Genomic DNA, 16691 nt, shown 5'->3' with positions numbered 1-16691 from the left:
GCTATGAACCAGTAAGAATGAAATACAAACATAGTTTGAGATGGTTTCACTCCCACGTTAGAATGTTATTAAACTTGCAGAGACTTTTAACTTATCACTGAATTAAAATGGTCTATTTAAATTGGAATATAACTTGTTAACATGCTTAACACACTGCTAATGAAATATAATTGTATAAAATTTTACTGATGTCTCAAATAGTACAAGGTTATCGTAGACCCGTGCTGAGATGAAGAAAATGTCTTTACCCTTTGAATTTAAAGTTCAAGAAAATAGAACCAAATTCCAAAGAACTCTGTCTGGTCTCTGGTGACTTGCCCTTATTCATCTTCTTCCTCTATATCACAGGCTTGCTTCATTAATTCTCTGTTTCTTTTCATTGTAAGCTCTTTTCCCCCCACCCTTAACATCTTCAAAATGTGAAATTACTATGCCTCCCTCATCTTCCTTGCTAAGTTCTTTAGCAATAAAACAAGCACGGCTATCGTGTTCAATACGTTCTCAGCTTCAAGAAACAAGTGTTTTCTCTTATGCTTGTACAGGGTATGATGAAATATTAAATTGGGTAATAGCACAGCGCTTGTTTACAGCATTGCAGATTGCTGGGCTTGTGTACTGACAGAGAACAAGAGGGGAAGAATAAGGGAGAAGAACAAATAGTTCTGCGTAGGTTCTTTCTGAGCAGGCGCGTGTGCTGTTTTTGCTGCCAGTAAATAGTGCAAACAGGAGATACAAATAAGCAACTTCTCCGTGACTACATACTCAATAGCAAACTATCACCCTAATAGGAGTTTCTGGGGAAAGATTCTGATCTAAAAAATTAGTTGCCTGGTAACTCTGATTCAGTTATCGAAATCCTGATCTCCTTCCCCTCCATTTGTTCTAATTACCCCCTCCCACCCTCATAAGGGGATAACAAATGGGATTCACAGTCCGCAGGTTGCTGCATTTTTGTTGTTTCAGTTTTTTAAATGTGTTAATGTAGCTGAATTTCTTAATTGAACCTAATGTTACAGCTTTTTAAAAAGAATTCAGAGGGAGCTTTTGTAATTTCCTGATTATTTGCTGCTTGTTTTTAAAAGGACAAATGTTCAAGCACGAGCCAGTTAACTCAGCTACAGGCACAGCACAGAAATGACTTTGAATTTGTATTCTGGTTAGGGAGATGACGTCTGTGCTCCTGAAGGCTTTACATCACCAGACAACCTGCAGCAAAACGAGACCAGACACTATAAGTCTGTGTGTTTTGCTGTTAATTGCCACTGTACCTGTCTCAGAGTGGAGTACTTTTTCATCGCTTCCCAGCCGAGTGTCTTGTTCATGCTGTTCCTGGCAGGATCTGCTCTACGTGTTTCATTATTTCATGTGGCCACATTCTAATTTAAAGTTCATTGTCCCCGACCATGCCTGAAACAGCTCTGCTGTTTTCTCCTTTGCAATAGCTCGCAGCAAATAATTATTTTTGTCCCTCAGACTTTCTTGGTTTGCAGCTTTTGTCTTGCCTGTAACAGAAGCCCAATTGATCTCATCTTACAAGTTAACCACTAATGAGACTTTAAAATCATCTCTCATCTTTTGTTTCTACTTCCCCCAACCTCCAGGGGAGCTTTACAACATTCAGAGAAATATTTAAGCACTACTACCACTGTTTCATCTTTCTAGACTTAACAAATGCCCTGACCGGCATCTCAGCCAAACCACTTGGTTTATGACCAAGAATGTCAAGCCTACGCATCAGTTCTGGCAGCTGTTACATAAACATTGATAGGTACAGTCATCTTTTATAAAACCAGGACCTATAGCCGTGTTCTGGCAGCTTTTTAAAAAAATCTTCAGCTTTCCCAAGCAATGCTTAAATCTAAGGTTACCTTGTGAGTAAGACTGAGAATAACAAACCCAGGTAGTTTCTTTTCTGTCCAACCCAAATGACATAGTGGAAGCAAGTGAGTTCTAAAGATTTTTAGAAACAAGTCATGGTGATGTTTGTAATGTGTTCTCCATAATTAATAAAATGGTGTTCTTGTGTACTAACCTTTACTTGTCCTAAAAGTATTTTAAATTTGAGTGATAAGGGTGCTTTAATCTGGGTCTGGTGTCTTATTGAGAGCTAAATACTTTGCCCATATGTGCAAGAATCCTGAATGTCTTCTGCTTATATCAGTAGATCCTTTTGCAGTTTCGAAAGTGAAATCTCTTGAGTTTGCATATGTATGTTATGTTTTGAAAACAGTGATTTAAGGTGTGTTGTGGCCTTATAGATCCTATGTAGCTATAAATGATGTAGCATTTTCTAATAATAGTAATCCTGACTGTCAGTATTTTTTTTAGTTTATTTCTGTGTGTCATTACTTGTGTCTGTTTTGTGTGTCTTCCAGAGATGTCTGGAATACTCATGTCTGTCTTAAGCTGATTCCTCTAGCTTTTCTCTTCACAGTGCTGTTTCAAATGCCATGGCATTAAACTTCTCTTTTTTTTTTTAAAGGAACTGAAAACCAACAGTAGCATGTTATTTTCAGAATGTCTTGTCCTGCATATTTTGTACAAAAGATATGCTCTTGCATTCTAATTAGAAATTACTAGATTGCACTACACATAAGTGTGTGTGACAGCATTCTGCTCTAGGAGATCCTTGTATTAAAAAAAAAAACCCCTACAAAAAACCCCCTCCCAAATGAAAATAACCTTCTGTTCCCTGTCTGTAAAATGGATTTCAAAGGCAAATATGCTGCAGCATGTAAGGGGGGCAATAGCAAACAGGTTAAAAATGATAAAGGATGGTTGTACAGTGATTTAAGCAGACATTTCTTTTGGTTTTGCAGTAGTATTATTGACTCCACGGAGTACAGCCAGCCCCCAGGCTTCAGTGGCAGTTCTCAGGTAAGGTAATACATGTGTCTGTGCACAGGAGGAACGGGAGAGTGAATGTGGAGGTTGAGCAGAGATTAGGCACAACTCCTTCCATCTCCAGGGTACTGGTCAACTCGAGTCTTGCAAATGCTTTTAACTGGTTATATGGGCAAAGTGGAGCCAAGACTACAGCTGTAGGAATGACTGTGCATGATTGTGAGTGCCCACACTGAACCATCAAAGAAATCTGGTGTAATATATTTAGATGTCTGACTTTATTCCCAAAGCTGACTCTTCCACGGAAGAGGGGATATTTTTTGTTCTTCGTCTCTTCTCCCAAGTGGGCAACATTTGGGAAGGGCAGTAAATCCCTGACCCTTTGCATTGACTTAGGATCGAGCTTGACTTTCAAAACCAGAAACATTTGTTCTACAAACATACAGCTGTTCTGTAGTTTGTCCTTGTTAGGGCCTTACAAACTGTATTATAAATTCACATAGAGAGTAAAAAGTTGTGTATACAGTGAAGCCGTTTGGCAGGCAGCCTCCAAACTGATCCGCAGGGCCTCCCAGATGCCCAACAGCACTGCTGTAGTCTTGCAGCCCAGAGTGATTCAGCTGGGCTGGGAAGATGTCACCGATACCCAGCTCACAGCTTCAAACCCAGGTTTGATTTAGACAGATGGGCTGTTGGTTACATGCCGGCTCGTGTCTTTGGTGCTCTCTGGTGGTGGTGAACCATCCATGGCACACAAACCACATCAAACTGGTACATAATGTAGAAGTGCTGTTGGATCTTACTTGATGGAGTCACTAATATAAAGAAAAAAGACCTGAATTTTGGGCTTGAACAAAGAATTGCAGCTCTACCTCACTTCAGAGGGCAAGGGAGATGTGGCTGGAGATGTTCCGTTCAGGATTCTGATACAGTACAGTGTGTTTGTTCTCCTCTGACACTACTTGTCTCAGTACTTCATTTCAAAGACAAAATTAATAGCATAGCTGTACTGCTGGTAAGCACACAAAACAAACAACCTAGTCTTTCTAGTCACTCTGTATGACAGCCTTATTTGTGCGAGAATAATCTTTTTTGTCATCAAATCATCAAGAGTGCAAGATCTGTACTTTCTAGTGCAAATTTTCAAATTAAACTTTAATATATGTTTGGATGGGGAGTTGAAAGAGAACTCTTGAAGTTAAACACTTCAATCAAAGGTAGGCTAATTTCAGCAAGACTTTACCGTAAAAATAGTTTGAAGAATATAAATTAAATTGTGCTTTTTTCTGATTGTCAGGAATGGCAAAAATCATAGATTGGGCACTGCTGGCAGTAAGAAGCTATGCTAGGATGGACAGCATAGCTTGCTTTCTCGGTGTAATTACTTTGTGCATTGCTCACGAGCATGTTCTTAAGGAAGAATTTATATACTGCAAAGCTCCAGGACAGTTTTCTTCCAGAAGCTGAGCTTCAGAAGTAAATAGTGGACGAGTCACATAAGCCCTGGGGAATTCTGCAGGTAGTATTTAGTGGCAGTACTTTTCTGCTAGAAATCAGGAGCTTGTGTGTAGCTGTGAAGCTTTTCCACAGTTGTTACGAGGACTCTTCAGACCCACCTAATGGAGTTCAGACAGTAAAATCACTCTTGATAACAGAGCAGTCCAAACTGATGTCCTCAGCTAGGACAACCATAGTAGTTTTAGCAGTTTGAATAAAAATTGCTTGGATATGTATTCTCTCCCTTTCTTTTTTTTACTCCTATTTCCCAGCATTGCTTAACCAGGGAGCAGACTTCACAGAAACTCAATAAATATTTAGGTAAAACATGAGCAGTTTAAAAAGCTGAGCTGGGGAGGATCTGATGAAGATGAGTTAATGCAGATTGATTCCCAGCGCAGCTGGGTCTCCATTTGCCAGCCTGAGATCTGCACCGAGGGGGATCTTCCTCTGGAAACCCAGCAGGTTTATTGCACAGCAGGCAAATACCATGATTGATTCCACCTCTGTGTGGACTGGGCTTATCTGACAGATCAGGCTCAGACTTGGGTTATATCGCTCATCATGTCGCAGGCGACTCGTCTTAAGTTGAGACTGAAGTGATTGCTCTTCCATACTTGAAGTCGTCTTGAGCCCTAATCACTCCTGATGTGCTGAGAGTGGCTGGAGCCCTTGCAGGCTGGCGCGCAAAATTAATGGGAAGAAGCTACAAAAGTGTTAAGTGTTTCTTTAAGCTGTGACGTTTTAGAAAATTGTAGTTAAAAGTTGCTGAGGTGGGAATACTTCCCAGTGTTCTAGTTCTGTTTTGAGATTGGAGTAGCTTTTGAGATGAAACAAGCTGCTTAGACCATAGGCGCTGTCAACATGCAAGTGTGAGTCACGGTGTCAATGTATAGCTGGGAGCTTCGCGTGGGAAGCAGCATCTGGAGGTTTCATTGCTTGGGGCTTTCTTTTCCCCTAATACATTAGATTACTGTTCATACAGGTATAAAGAGAACTTGAGTGGCCTCTAAATTCAGTTTGTTCTTATTGGCTTGCTTGACAGCTGTAATGAGGGCAGCCCGTTCTCCTGCATGGGTTGAGGGGAAGTTGTATGTGGAGGTTTTTCTTTTTTAGTGCCATTGAGTGGCATTATGGACCTTGTACGTGGCCACGGATGTTGTTCTTAGGGAGCCTGGTGGTTCTCAAATCTTCTAAAGTTGCCCCGTTACCTTTGAGTATGTGATACTTTTTAAATATAAATAAAGCAAGGCGCTCTTCATGCTTCTTGTGTAGTAGAGGAATTGGTTCCTTTTCCTTATTTGTGATTAAAATGAGAAGTACTATATTTTCTGTTGCTTCAGGAGGAGAGCTTGCTTAGGTGGTTTCAATCCTTTGCTTCTACCTCTCACTATTACTGCTCGGGTATGTCAGGAAATGGCTTTAATGATGAGTTTTGTGGACTTCTTCTCAATTAACCTTTGAGCTTGATGGTGTCTTCTGCTTCTACCCTTATTTGCTTAGCTTTGTGGAGAGTTACTGAGCTGCTTCAAAAGAAATGATTCAGTAACTCTTTAAAATAAACACCCCCTTCCTTTTTTAATGAGCTGTCTGCCAGGGGTCTGCGATGTATTTGTTGTACAGACTGTTTGATTTGTGAAGCTGGAAGCTCAGTATTCTTGGCCTCTGCTGTCTATCTGTACAGATGCAAGACGTGACTCCCCATGGGTTGCTGCTGTCTGTCCTGTGTGTGAGGCTGGAATTGGTAAATTTGCAAAGATTCAGGAAAAAAGAATCACCTAAAAGCAGCTTTTCTTGGTTGTCAAGTTAAAGGGTGCAACATGGGACCCTAAGAATAGCTGTTGACAGTGGCAAGATCTTCATTTATTGTCATTTTACTTCTAACCCCTCATGTATAAATTGTTTATAATTGGGTAAAATCTGCTGAAATGAAACTCGGGCCTGGCTTTGCCTTTCTGAAGTGTTCTCTCTTCTCCACTCAGACCAAAAAGCAGCCGTGGTATAACAGCACGCTAGCCTCACGACGCAAGCGGCTCACAGCTCACTTTGAGGACCTCGAGCAGTGCTATTTTTCCACCAGGATGACGCGTGTCTCGGGTGAGTTCCTCTTGTGTGCTGTTCAGCTGCTGACATCAGTTACCTCTTGCAGTGCCTAGCCCTTGGAAAAGGCTCGCTGGTGAGAGAGCAGCTTTCACTTCTTGCATGGGAGTGTTGTCGTATGTATTTGTGTTACTCAGATCATCCTGTTTTGCTTTTCTTGACCAATCTTTGAAGTTGCTAAAATTAGTAAATTTAATTATGTCACTTCAGAGGGGCACATATATTGCTTTGTAATCCTGTACTGTGAAGGACATACCCTCCAATGAACAGTTTCACTGATGCTTGTTTGGAAAATGCAGGTGTTTGAAAGCAGTGGTTGGGTTGTCTTTCTCCTAGGTGTGGTATAAACACAGCAGTTTAAAACACTGCTATTGAAATACTACAAAGGTAAAAGCATAAACTGATAAATTCTCCCATATTTAGCATGCAATAGGACACTTGGAGGTTATCCTTTGTGTTGTCTAGGTTGAGTCCTGGTTAACAAATGGCTTGGAGTATAGAAGCTGAGCGTGCAGCAGTGTACTTGTCCCATGGGGCACACCTTAGATTTCAGGCTTGTTTTGTAGAATTAGAAGCTGTTTTCGCAATTGCCTAGATTGCCTCATTCATAATTGAGTAACAGCATAACAACAGCTAGAGCAAGTGTTTACCTAGTGGATGGATGGTTCTTAATTACGTGACAAGATTCTTTTAAGAAATGAATGGGTCAAATGAATGTCTTGAGGGTGAGGAGAAAAGTTTCAGGCAAGAGATTTGCAGCACCCAGCTGCGAGCTGCAGCCTCATACAAAGAGTGACAGACTGCAGCGAGGAGCAGGGAGCAGCCAGCCCTCAGGGGGTGGGAGAAATGTCCTGGGGACAACAGGGAACCAGGTAGAGGTTGCTGCGGCAGAATACAGAATATCTTTACTTGTAGCCTTGGAAGGCAAGGACTGACCTCTCAGGCCAAGAGAGCTGGGGTAGAAATCTCTGCTTTTTTTTCCTCCATGAATTTAGTTTTTTATCCACTTCAAAATAAATAAAAATAATGCTTTATTATTATTTTTTTAATTTAAAAAAAATTTGCTTTAAGTTTAAAGGCTGCAACGTGTTTTAGGGGAGCTCACTTAGATACATCTACATCTTCTACCTACTTCAGAGCAGTGACTGACTCGGCTCTCATCATGCACAGCAACATAATTTTGACAAGGAATGCAGCACATTGAGAGGGTGCTTCAGGAGCTGGAAGATGGGAGAAGCTGGTTGTGTGTGACCAGCCAGGTTCCTGTGAAGTGCTAGCAACTGCTTTGCAGGCTACAGTACTTCACAGATCACACCGGGATGTTTTCATGCGGTGCTGACTTGGTGATGCATAAGTATGTTTATGTTAAAATAATACTTATTAACCAAGGATAACTAACGGGGCTCTTCCCAGCATTCCCTGCTAGAAGACATCTTTCTTTATAATTGGAACTATAAATATGAATGTGGTGAAACTAGTTTTTGTATTCATGTGTCAGCTGCACCGAGAGCGGAGGATTTGCAAGTGCGGGTTGTTTCCTAAATGAAGGATAACCTGTGATACTCGATTAAATTTTCTTAAGTCATTCCTGCTTTTTGACACATTTTAAATAGGATTTAATGTGGAATTAAAGCTTTTTGCAAGAGGTGCCCATGTCCATTTTAGTAGGGAGCGGAGGCATAGTATAACTGCAATTATGAAATGGCTTTGCACTTTGATGGGGAAGATGTCTTGAGAAATAACATTCAGTTTTCCAAGCACAGATACAGAATAAATTATAGGAGGACTGTGTGCTTGATCTCTAGAGGGGAATGGAAGAGTAGCAGCTATTTGTTCCTATCAAAGTGTTGAAGGAGGAAACAGCCTTTGAAAAACAGACTGATGTTTACATGCTGCTTCTCGAGCTGTTTCCTGTAGTGGTCAAGTGCTGATGATTTTAATTTGGAGCAGTGCTTTGTTCGTTTTGCCCCTTTTGATCCATCTGACATGGGTAATGTATATGCTAGTACTCTTAAACATGCTAATTACTAGCCTTTGCTGTTCCTTTATACGATCAAACATTAAATAGCATATAAGGGACACTTCAAAATGCCTTACAAGTGTAGAGCAAGATAATTTTTGATGGCAAGGGATTACCAGAGTGCAGAAAGTGATTATTCTCTCTGTGTTTTCCCACTAGAAATCACATCTGTATCTTGCTTTTATAGACCAACCTTTTCATTATTTTCACCCCAGTGTTTCCAAAGCTTTCTAATAAGTGGAGCTTTGTTTCCTTACGCTGCTGATAAGGAAGCAGATAAGGATAACTTAACTAGCGGGTGGAATTTGTGATCTCAGCTGCGTGAGCGAGTCCTGGGTATGGTTTCTCTGCTGCTGCAGTGGCTGCTGTGGTTTAACAGGACCCAAGGTGTGCAGTAATGGGGCTTCCAAACTGGACTGCCTGTAAACCAAGGCGCTGTGTGTTAATGCTGCGAGGGCAACCATAGCTGTAGTTCCTTTACAGTGCACTGGTGCAAAAAGATTTGGGAGTGTTAAGAGGAGGAAAGGGAGAATTGCTGCACATTCAGGGGGTTGTTACAAAGCCTTTAGGCTCTACCTAATGTCTGACTGCAGATGTGTGATCGTGTTAGGAAGTCTGGCTTGCCCATGGGGCACCACTGTGAGTGAGGAATTCTTCCTTACTTCATAAATACTAAATTTTAAAATGGTTTACATAAAATTCTGTTCATACTGAGAAAAATTGGAACTTCTGAGGAATCAGGGAATGGCTTTCAGCTATCTACACTGCAATTTAGTTTTAACTTTTGTACTAAACTTCCATTTCCCACAGAGTATTCATCATTGTTATTCAAGCTGGCTCAATTTCACCTCGTCTACTGAAGGTCGTAATTTTCAAAAAACTTACAGTACAGGGAGTCTTCTGGTTTCATGCTTGTCTTCCTTCTCCAGCCCTGAAACAACTCTCCCTTAGCGCTTGCTTTTGGAGTAACAAGACAAATATTTTTTTTTACTAGAAGTATTTTGAATGTAATTGGCACCAAATGTAGGCGTATTGTAACAGAGGTATAGGGAAAGGAATATACTTTGACCTCCACAGGAAACCAGAAGTGTTGTACACACTGCATTTTGATACGCTTAAAGGTTTTTCTGTTAATAATCTATATGGCCCATGGGCTTGGAATTTCAATAAAATAAATGAGCTCATCTACCAGGAAAGCTGGATTTGTGATCTCTAGGCAGATTCTCAGCACAGTCGGTTCACCCAGCATTGCAGTGGAGAGATTTAATTTGTGCTCTGAGAAATCATACTGCCTTCAGGGAATGCTAGACATGAGAGAGAACCTGGTTTTGACCAAGAATCCTCCCCAAAACCAAGAAGAGGTGGTATTATGTGAAGACATACATCTTGATTGTCGTTTGCTGTTGAGTTTGTTTATCTTACTCTCTTTCTTTCTTCCCACGTGCTGCTGCCTCTCCCTAGATGACAGCAGAACCACAAGCCAGCTGGACGAGTTTCAGGAGTGTCTGTCCAAGTTCACGCGCTACAATTCTGTCAGACCCCTGGCAACGCTCTCTTACGCTAGTGACCTCTACAATGGCTCCAGCATAGTATCCAGGTGAGACACACTGCAGCTCTGACCGAGCATCTCGTGTTGATACGGGCTGCTGAGGCTGAGTTAATAACCCATATTAAACAAGTTATGGTCTGTACAGATATAACACTTGGCAGTCGCTTTACAAAAGTAGTTTTGCAAATGTGTGATTATCATTGGTCTGTGAAGGCACTCGAGTACCACAGGAGTAACTTTTATTCCCATTGGTGTCGGTCAAGACCAAATGCAGCACGTTTGAGGTGCCAGTGAGCACTGGGAGCTGTTGTGATAAAACACGAAGCCTGTTGTAGGCTCAGTCCTCTTCACGTTAGTGTAGTTGTGTTGTAAGTGATGCAGTTCTAGCATTTTAAAACGTCCATCTTGCTTGGTGTTTGTAGCGTTAAGAATCTGTGGTGACTTTAAATATTGTTGGTGGATCTAGTCATAATGGCAAATATTAAATAATAGATGAGCTGGTTTTGACTGATTGCTTGAACTCCTGGGCGTTGGAAGCTCTGTTTACAGTACTGAACACTAGTGAGGGGGGTGGTTGTGGTAAAGCTGACTCGACAGCTCCGTTCTTGCCAACAACTCTGTATCCCCTGCAGCGTGGGGCGGTCATGTCCTGTGCACCACTGCTGAAGCTCATCTGAGCCTCCCATGGACCTGTTTGGACACTTAAGCTGGTGAAATTCTATGCACAGTCTTTTAACAGAATTAGTGTCTTGTACTTTAGCTCCATGAACCAGCTCCCTTAGGGATCAGGCTTAAGAGAGCACATAGGATAGGGAGAGGCTGGGACCTGCCAGCAGCCCTAACCTTAAACTGGTTTCAGCAGCTGCCGAAGCATACCCTGGGGGATTTAATTAGTCTGTGGTAGCTTGTTTGGAGCTGGTGGTGGTGGAAAAAATGATGCAACATGTTAATTGGGAAATCTTCTCTACATTACATATGTGCAGGACTCATTATCTTCTTCCAGGCACGTTTAAATTTGTGAAACGTATTTGTTCACAGCAGCCTTTTGAGGGAGAGTAGCATCATCTCTATTTTATACATGGCGAGCAGGAGATCCGCAGTGGCCATACCTGAGGTCTTGAAAGAAACATGACAATGACATAATGAATTACTTGGGTTTTCTGAGTCTTGATCTAATGCCTTACAAAGGGGCCACTTGGCCAGTGACAGAACAGCTTGAATGTTTCTTGAAAGTCCCCAAGAAATTTGCTCTATGGGAAGCGTAGGCGTGTGTAGCATAGGATACATCTTTTTTTAAAAGCAGCATTGATTCCTTAACTACTGCAATATGTAGCAGGAATGTATAATGTCCGACTTAGCCCCAGAGGTCAGAACACAATAATCACTGATCTGCCGTGTATTTAACCTGCACTGATTGGGTTCACACTAGCCGCGATGAAATGGGGATGGGAATCTCACTGCAACGTAGACAAACTTCCTCAGCTGCCACTTCAGCACGGATGGGCTTTTGCTCCTTTGCCCTTTCTTCTCCTTGACATTCTGCAAGAGCAGCATTTTTGTGGTATTTGGTTAGAAAATGCTGGAAGGGCAGTAAATCTCACTCCCGTTTTGAAGGCGTTATAATTCTTGGGTGAAATATATGTTTGAGAAGTCTTTGTGTTACTGTTGTTAAAATGAAGATCCTGTGGGGCCTCCCTCCAAGCCAGTGCTAGAGCTGGTAGTTAAATGCATTGAACTGAAAAATAACTTGGTTTCCAACTCGATATTCTCCCCTGCTCCTGCTTTTTATTTATCAAAGCATTTAAGAAATTTTTAGGGGTTTTAGTATGTGGGCTGAGTAAGACTGTTCACATCTGAGCGTGTCCTTAAGTGCTTTGGTAAAGCAGGGCTGCTGGATGTGCTGATGCTGTAACTCCTGTTGGCTTCTGGCTGGCTGAACAGCCCCTTTAAAGTCTGAATTTGTTCATCAAGAGTTTACCTGTAGTATGTGTTGGACAGCATGCTTCTGTGTTCACCATTAATAGACTCCAGTTCAGAGAGAGTCTGTGAAGCTAAATGAGGTGTGTGTCTTGGTGATGGCAGCTTGAGGTGATAGAGCAGCATTTAGGTACCCACAGATGGGCCAAATGAATTATTGGGGTACTTTCAAATGCTTTTTAACGGAGTGAAATGCTGTGAAAAGTTTTATTATCTCGCTGACTGCACTGACTTCTGAAGGTGCTCCTGGGTGTGCTGCAGGAAACACCGATAAAACAATGACACAAAGTCTTGCTGCTTAGCTGTTGCTGTTGAGACAAATGCATTTAAATACAAAGCAAATATAAAGTAAATAAGGAATCCTAATAAATTTTTTATGAAGTATTTTATAAGTAAGGAATCCTGATAAATTTTTTATGAAGTATTTTAAAGGGATATTTTAAGTATACTTGAGAAAAGTAGAATTGACTGGAAGTAGAACTTGTTTCTACTTAATTTAGGGGTTTTTTTTTAGAAAAAAAAAACCCTGCTGTTACAAAGGGACAGGATACAAGAGTGTTTGGTTTGCATTACTTTAACCCTACATGAAGTTCATACACTTAAGCCAGCAGATCGTCTGGAGCTCAATAAAGAAGGGTTTAAGATGTATTAGCTTTATGTTTGCAAAGGAAGAAGATGGAAATATGTTTCTTATCTGCAAAACCTTGATGTTTATTTAGAAGGGAAATAAAACTGGGTTTACAGTAACAGGATGAAAAGTGTAATTAAAGACTGTATATAAACAGGCTGAAAAAACCTGAAACTGAGCAGCAAGAGTACTCTCCTGAGTGCCTTGCCACAAGCATCTTCATGGATGTCTGGACTTCCTGAGGACTAATAAAAGACCATAAACAACACTATGTAGGTTGTATTGCTATAAAAATTCCGGTGCAATATTAGGAAAGCTCCGGATGCCTTTTGGGATGAGGGGACAAGCCAACGCTCTGCTCTGCAGTTCCAGGTTTCCTCAGCCTGGCCAGGAGCTTGCCTGAGGACCCGCGCTGAGCTGGCTGGGCTGGCGGCTCTGCTGTGGCCGTGCAGCATCCGCACGGTGGCAGCCAGGGGCTGGTACCTCAGCCGTGCATCTGCCAGCGTGGCCTTATGGTCTTATTTAGAAAGGTGCACGCATAAGCCCAGCGAGGGCGAGCTTCCTTACCTTGCTTAGAAACAGGCTCACAAACAATTTACAACCTTCACTCCTTCCCCCCCCCCCCCCCCCCCCCGCCCCTTACTTCAAGAAAAACAGATTAACAGAGAAGGATGCTCAGTGAAAATGCGTTCAAGGCTTTGCAAGTGCAGGTTGCTCAGCTTTGCTTTAACATCGGGGGGACTTTCAGCATGCTTGTAATGTCAATGTGCACGTACCTCAGTATGCTAAATGGTTTTTTTTAATATACTCAGTTCTGTTAAGTACAAAGCATTTACACTGTTCTCACAAATATATTAAGTTTTGTTAGAACTGGGCCAAGGAATAAATTTTCCATTTATTATGCCCCCAGACAAAGCAGTCAGAGCTTAACTTTTCTTCTCTCCATTTGCTGTGGCAGTAAATAGTAAAGGCTTTCTTTTAAAGATGAGTCTGTAAACTGCAGCGTTAGCATTACAGTGATTTATGTAGAAAATTGCTTTAGCACTGTCAGAGACCTTCAGAGAATAATGTGGCAGTCTTTCATATTTAAAAAAAAAAAAGAATCCAAGAAACAACTATAGCAAGTCATCTGTCTGAAACCTGGGCATCAGAAAGCTGGTTCTCCCTGCAGGGTGGTTCCTGGGTCTGGTGGAAATGTGGGTAGGTCTGTCCCAGAGAGCCTGAGGTTTTGGGGCAAATGGTGTGGGATTTTGTCATCTGCTCAGACTTAAAATTCTTCTGGGTTAGCTTACCTTTTCTCTGAAAGGTCTTAAAATGACAACTGGTGGGTTTTGCATAGCCAACGTGAACTATATTTATCTAAAGGTGTAGTGATTTACAGAGAGGGAAAGAAACAACTTGTTTTTTGGCTGCTGAAACCTTATTCAACTCATCTGTTGAATCTTGAGGCAGTGTTCAAAACCTGGATCTTACCCTTGGCGTCCAGTGGTTGGTTTTCTTTTTTTCTTTTTTCCCCATTGCTTCTTTCATTGCCTCTAGGTAATGAACAAGATATGAAGAGGTTTTCTCTTAGCATTCAAACAGTGCAATCAAGTTGGTTTCAAGATCGTATTTTTGTTTGTGTTGACCCTTTGGTAACATGACCTGAAATCCATTCTTCAAAGGTCAGCTTAAAAGAAAACCCATCCATTAGGAGCACGTTTTCCATCTATTCATTGAACCACTCTATTTTTTTTTGTTCCCTTTTTTGCTTTGGACTTCAATTACTTGTCCATATAAATTCTCATATCTGGACTTATAACAAGGTACCTTTTAGTTCTGTGTCCACCATAACAAGCCCCTTTTTTCCTTTTTTGTTTGTTGTTTTTTTTTTTAATGCCCTGGGCTCGATAGGATTACATGAGCCATTTTATTAAGTGTGTGATCCGCAATGTTTCTATCTTGGTGGTAAAGATAAATGGAAGGAATGTAAGTGGGTTTATCCTTCACAGGATTATGTTTCACAGTACAGTAGATGCTGCTCCTTGAGAAGATGAGAAATGAGGAGGGCTGAATTTTTCTTATAGTCTGTTAAATCGATCATTTTTTTAAATGGACTCTTATTTACAAGTGGCAGCTCAAAACTGTGGATAGATCTGTCTTATTTGCACTGTTCCTTCAACTGGAAGGAATAGAGAAGTACTTGGATAAAGAAACTTGAACTGCAGATTGGCCAAGGAAACTTGAAGTATAATACCTGAACCTTCTTGAAGTTTATGCTTCTCCTGTGGTTCTCTTACCTTCATCTGAGGTTTTGGCCCATAGACCAGAGGTGGTCTGGGGCTGAAAAGGGATTTTGTTTAAATAGAGCTGAGTAAAGTACAGAGCCTTTCCCTTCCTTTCTCTTCCTTTTCTCTGGAGTGCAGAACCGATACATTTCCTAGTAAATAATTGTGGTCTGGATCCCTTGAGCAGATGCTGAATGTGACTCGTACCCAGCAGAAGGGTTATACAGATGTCAGTTCAGATCTCTGCATTCAGAGTTCAGAAACACTCTCAACTCTATAACATAGCCTGTCCTGGGGACTTGGAGAGCTGGTAGTACCAAAAGGGGCTCTGAAACCAGAAAAGAGCATGTCTGCTGCTATCTCCAGCCTTGCCTGAAAAGTAAACCTTGTGGTGATGCTGCAGAGAGAAGTCTGTTTTTCCATCAACATAAGCTTTCAGTTTTAGGGACAAAACTTAAATAACTTGAAATTGGGAAGTTAATGAATGGAAGTTGCATGGCTACCAGCGGGACCTCACTTTTTTTCCCCTAGTAATTTCAGACTATATGGTAGTAGGAAGATCTTTTTCCCATTAAGCTCTCCTTGTGCTTCAAACCTGTCTTCATCTGCAGATAATTAGATGAGGTTGTTTTAGTTTGATATTAAACTTTGTGAATTTTTATAGATGGTCTGTTAAAAGTATTGAACAGTCTTTTGATGAATTTGGGAATTGGCTTTTAAACCAAATGTATTAAACAATGATTACTCTTCATGGTTTTTTCTCTTTTTATGTCTTGAAAGAACTTTGTGCAGTTTACATCAGCAGTTTCTATTTCTTGGCAAACATTGTGTAGTGGTCACTGGCTGCACCGTGGGGCAGTCCAGCATTGGAGCAGGCTTCCCAGAGAGGTGGTGCAAGTTCCATCCTCAGAGGTATTCAAGAACTGGCTGGAGAAAGCCCTGAGCAACCTGGTCTGACCAGGATATTGGACTAGAGACCTCCAAGCCTTGGGGACTCTACTCTTGTGATAAAGGTACATGATCAGCTCCTTAGAAACTTGAGGTTCTGTCCCCAGCTTTCTACTGAACATCTTCCTCTGGCCTTAGGTTTTAAGGAGAAGCAGTGTCCTTATGTGGCTTTGCCAGGTGTAGTGCATAGTGAAATTCACTTCCTACTAACTTTGAGATCCCCCACTTACAAATGGGTGTTAATTTAAACAGGGTTGTATTTATTAGAATAAGAATGGGCTTTTTGGAAGAGAAGCCTTGTGAAAGTGCAGGAACTTAAAAGGGATGCTGTAGTGTCAGGAATGTCCTCTGAGAGATTAATATTTAGGGTAGAGGGATGGTACCATGTGGAAGTTGCATTGCTTCGTTGCATCCACCCCTTCTTGATTGATTAGGACAAAAAGTTTTTCTGTGAGGCTGCAGGGAGCTGCCCTTCTGTTCCTCCTGATGTTCATGTAGTAATGGCTGTCTCCAGGCAGTAGTGCTGCTTCTTGGCGTCAGGAGTTGGACTTGCAAGCCATGAAAGCTGTGGTTTCACAGCATCTTATACGCAGAACTTCTGTGTCGACAGTGTTGGTAAAAGGCAAAGACAGATTTCCCTTAATTCCCCACCAATTTTATAGCTTTCTTTCAACACTGAGTGTTGATACAGTGAATTTTTGTGTCTGCGTGAAGAAACAAGCCTGTTATAAATAGAACACGAATTTCTGTAGCTTATTACAGCGTTCTTTTAATTCTCTAGTCGTATTTGTTGGAAATGCCTGAATTTGCTAGGAGATTATTATCTGAAAAGCATTAACATGCCTTTGGATTTTGTTTGTT

The 16691-nt window shown here is 41.3% G+C and overlaps 1 protein-coding gene across 2 annotated transcripts in view; it reads left to right on the top strand.

Moving 5' to 3' along the window:
* COP1 (COP1 E3 ubiquitin ligase) overlaps positions 1-16691 on the top strand; it is a 133634-nt gene that overhangs the window by 29315 nt on the left and 87628 nt on the right. For both annotated transcript variants that reach the window (XM_068416859.1, XM_068416860.1), the window contains exons 9-11: positions 2820-2877; positions 6324-6438; positions 9923-10058. In XM_068416859.1, the coding sequence (XP_068272960.1) occupies positions 2820-2877; positions 6324-6438; positions 9923-10058 (309 nt within the window). The remainder of the gene's footprint in view (positions 1-2819; positions 2878-6323; positions 6439-9922; positions 10059-16691) is intronic.

This window comes from Nyctibius grandis, chromosome 21, assembly GCF_013368605.1.
Source record: "Nyctibius grandis isolate bNycGra1 chromosome 21, bNycGra1.pri, whole genome shotgun sequence".
Lineage (NCBI taxonomy): Eukaryota > Metazoa > Chordata > Aves > Nyctibiiformes > Nyctibiidae > Nyctibius > Nyctibius grandis.
The sequence above is the reverse complement of the archived record's forward strand: the minus strand, read 5'-3'. Positions and strand labels throughout refer to the sequence as shown.